The sequence below is a fragment of the Alligator sinensis genome, unplaced genomic scaffold (genome assembly GCF_000455745.1).
Source record: "Alligator sinensis unplaced genomic scaffold, ASM45574v1 scaffold96_1, whole genome shotgun sequence".
NCBI classification, from domain to species: Eukaryota; Metazoa; Chordata; order Crocodylia; family Alligatoridae; genus Alligator; species Alligator sinensis.
Genome location: NW_005842402.1, coordinates 733683 through 737589, shown reverse-complemented (window position 1 = coordinate 737589; position 3907 = coordinate 733683). Strand labels below are relative to the sequence as shown.

Here is a 3907-nt window from a genome sequence, read left to right as displayed (position 1 = left end):
CCCACCCCTTCTGCTGGGATGGCAATCCACAAGCCCTGGCCATCCTAAGTAAAAGCATACTGTAGTAGCCCTGCTTCATGAAATGAACATAGCTTATATCTACAGGTTCTCTGCATTTATTTGCATATTAGGCTTTCAAAGATTGATTGAAGTAATGCACTGATTGCATCCTTTGGAGAGCTCCCCCCTAGCACCACAGAATCAAGACAAAAGATCATAAAATAAAATGAAGTAGGGTTAACTCTGAAGTTTCTAATCTTTAAAACAGTTAAATCATTATTTAGTAAATCAGATTTCTATTAAATCTTAGTTTTCAGGAGATGTAAGAAATATTTGCTCCTCTTTTTAACATAGAGATGTGCCTATATACAACTGTTTATGGTACTAGTGTTGTTCAGTCATATTAATGAACCTTCCTGGTAGAATGTCAATCACTTAAGTTAAAATATTTGGAAATAACATATCAAATGCTTACACTGAAACAAAATAAGCAGCACCTCATTAGCCTCAGAGACAAAATAAAAGTTTTTTCCTACAGATGCTGTTTCCTATAAAATGCTAGCTATTTAGATCTGGTTTTTATCTGGAGGATCACAAAAGTATTCTATAAACTTGGTATCATTTCACCTACTATTCAAACAGCCAGCACTGTAGTAAAACGCATTTACCAATTATTGTTGCTTGGCAACACTACACAACAGTTTAAAACACGCTGGAAAGAAGAAGAGAGAAATAAAAGCAAACCCAGAGAAAGAGAGAGAGAGACAGAATGTCACTATACTAATCTGTATCTGGCCAGGATTAATATCTACTTCATTTACACTTGCTGCTGCTTGCTTTTATGTTCATCAGCATGACTCTTCCCAAATACCCTCTCAGGCATGAGCAGTCTGGGCCTATTGATTAATACAGGTCCATGTGCTGAGATGATTTTGCAGAATAACATGAAAGTTGGCTACTGGCACATACATTTATTAACAAGATTCTAATGTCATCTTATTAATGAGATGTAGTTTTTCCTCCTAGAAGTACAAAAATGAAGCTCAAATGATAAACCACAAGAAAATATGCAAGCCTTTCATAACCCACTTCTCCTGGAAGGGTTATGTTCTGGAATTAGGTTTGAAGAAACAAAGATGGCTCTGGCAGGAATCTGAGTAAAATATTAGACACAAAACACATCTCCCAGGGTAAATAAAAGCACATTTTTAAAGAAATATTTAGGGTGTGGAATGCCAAACAGATTTTGAGCCACGGTTCTAGTTAACTACAGTGACAACCACAACATGCTTTCTGATTTGAAAGAACTCTGTTTTTTTCTCCACTTTCATGTATTTGCACATGTTTAAAAGCAGGTACTGAAAGGACTGGGTGACCAGGACATCAGGGAGCAATACAGGGCAACCTATTGTAAAACATTCAATCCTCTGCATTATAATTTTTTCTGTATATCACTATGCCAGAAAATAAGGGAAATAACCTGTTTTGGTCTGTTTCAACTTTTCATACGGCCTTATCTTTGACTGTCTGCCAGGTTCGTAAATTATCATGCCATAAAATCAAATGAGTGTCTCTAAACAAGAGATTAATTTTACTACTGTTGCTAGTTAACCAAACTACAGCTTATTATTTCAGGAAAAATACTAATAACACTATTATCACTAATATGGAAAACTGGTGGATTTTATTAATTGCTTATTTTTCTATTCTTTAATTCTACAATATACATGAAATGAGATTTTAAAGACAACATCAATTCTTTGTACACATTTCTAAAAGAACAAAGAAGCTGTTACACATGAATTAGATGCAGCTAAATTCAGCAAACTATTCTGCTGCTCTGTTCTGCTGTTAAATTGTGCCACCTTGGGTGAGTCTTAATTTCTTTGAACTTCACTTTATTAATCTGCAAAACAAATGCAATACTTATTGACTTGTGGAGAGTTGTGAGACTTAATTAGTTAAGGCTTGTAAAGCACTTTGAAATACTTAGATAAAAAGCACAACATCGAACACAATACATTTCTGAAAATTATAGGTGCACAATTCTCCCGATGAATGTGCTGATCCCTAGACTTGTACCAGAGAATATATCCCAAACACCAACATTCTTGACAGTTTAACTTTTTTCAGAGTTACTTTCCTTATTTAGTGCCATAATGATATATGGAAATATTTGTCATTCAGAGGGTGGAATGTTTTACTTATAACAGGATGCCCTGCATTGCTATTTGATACTCTGCTCACCCAACCCTTAAACCGTTCTGCTCCATTCACATGCACATGGAGAAAAAAAAAATCACAAAGCCTGTGGCAGTTCTGTCATTATAGTTAAACTAAAGCAATGACAGTATCCAAATCCTTTTGTAAGCCTTACAAAACTTATTGTACCAAACAAGTGACCCCTCCTTTATTTTTTTTTAATATAATTACCTGAGATGTTGGTTGTTACGTTGATTGTGGTTGCCGGCCCAAACCCTTTGACTGTGCTGGCACGTATAAAGAACTGGTAGGTGGTACCAGGATGCAGATGTGAAAATACATGGTGGGTACTGTTCCACAGCTTTGAAACAGTCTGTGGAGGTCCTGCCACTGGAACTGCAGGATCAAATGACCGTATACTGCTATAGCTGACCTGTTAAAATGATTATTTTTAAAGTTAGGTTAGATTAGTGGTCTCCAATCTTCTTAAGTAGGAGATCACCTTTCACATTTAAAAGCAACCTAAGACCTACTGTGCACTGTTGCCACCCCCTACCTCCCACCCCCTGCCCAGCAGGTAAGTCTATGGAGAGGGAAGGGTGGGGGGCCAGACTGAGGCAGAGTGAGAAAGAATTATTTGGAGGCATGCCTCCCCAGCAGGTCCCTCACTGTCGGGGCCTCGATCTAGCCCTCATCCTTTCCCGCCCCCACAGACTGACCTGCGGGGCTGGGGCATGCATGTAAGCACTCAGCTGCCCACCTCAGTCTTGGATCAACTCCAAGAGGTTCCAAGATCTACTGGTAGATCAAGATCCACTGGTTGGCGACCACTGGGTTAGATTATTTGACAGAATTGGGCTGAATTTAATCTATTGGTGTACTTGTGAAGGAAACAGATGGTATACTGATACCTGGAAGTAGATAAGTACAGAATATGGTGTAATCCTAAGTGACACTGCTGAGTATTACACTATTAACAAGTACTAAAGAAAAATCTGTTTCCTCCTGAGCACTTTGCACACACTTCTTTTCCTCTTTCATTTCCCCACCCTATTAATACATACCCTCAGAATTGTAGTATTACATTTAAGCTAGCAGGGCACATTCTTCACTGTTTCTAATAGTTACCTGTCTATACTCTCCAAAGCATACTATTATATCCAAACCCAACAATGGCATTCAAGAATGACATTGGCATAGTGGTGCCTGTATTAACTGACAGTCCAGGTATATTCCTGCTTTAATGAACTAAGAAGTCAATAGTCATTAAGTCATTAATTCATCATCACAACAGAAACTGAACACTTAAAGAGGGAATGGAATGGTCCTAGAGTCTGCCCCTTTTGTAAGTGTTTATATCCACGTTTTTGATGGTTTATGCTCCATATCCAAGAGCCTATATGTTTAAAAAAATGTGTATACAGAATGTGTATATAGGCTTCTGGCTTCTTAGAAGGGAGATGGACAAACTTTAAAACCAACAGAAAATTAGCTTTAACATTTTTTGTGTGTAATCTTCTCTATCCACAACTGAGATTTCACAGGTTTGCACTGAATCACGTTATTGGAAGACTATCTATATACATACAAGCTTTAAAAAGCAGCATTTCAATTACTCTCAGATTTTTTTTCTCATTTGTTATAACCATTTAGTATTACTGATGGTCCTGGCCAACCAATACTACTATGCATGGTGACTGAATTT

General features: G+C 37.4%; 1 protein-coding gene across 1 annotated transcript in view; it reads right to left on the bottom strand.

The window, feature by feature from the left end:
• The window catches only part of PTPRK (protein tyrosine phosphatase, receptor type K), a 570492-nt gene that overhangs the window by 105262 nt on the left and 461323 nt on the right, over positions 1 to 3907 (bottom strand). Inside the window, exon 11 of the mRNA XM_025211350.1 lies at positions 2434 to 2635. Coding sequence (XP_025067135.1) covers positions 2434 to 2635 — 202 coding nt within the window. The remainder of the gene's footprint in view (positions 1 to 2433; positions 2636 to 3907) is intronic.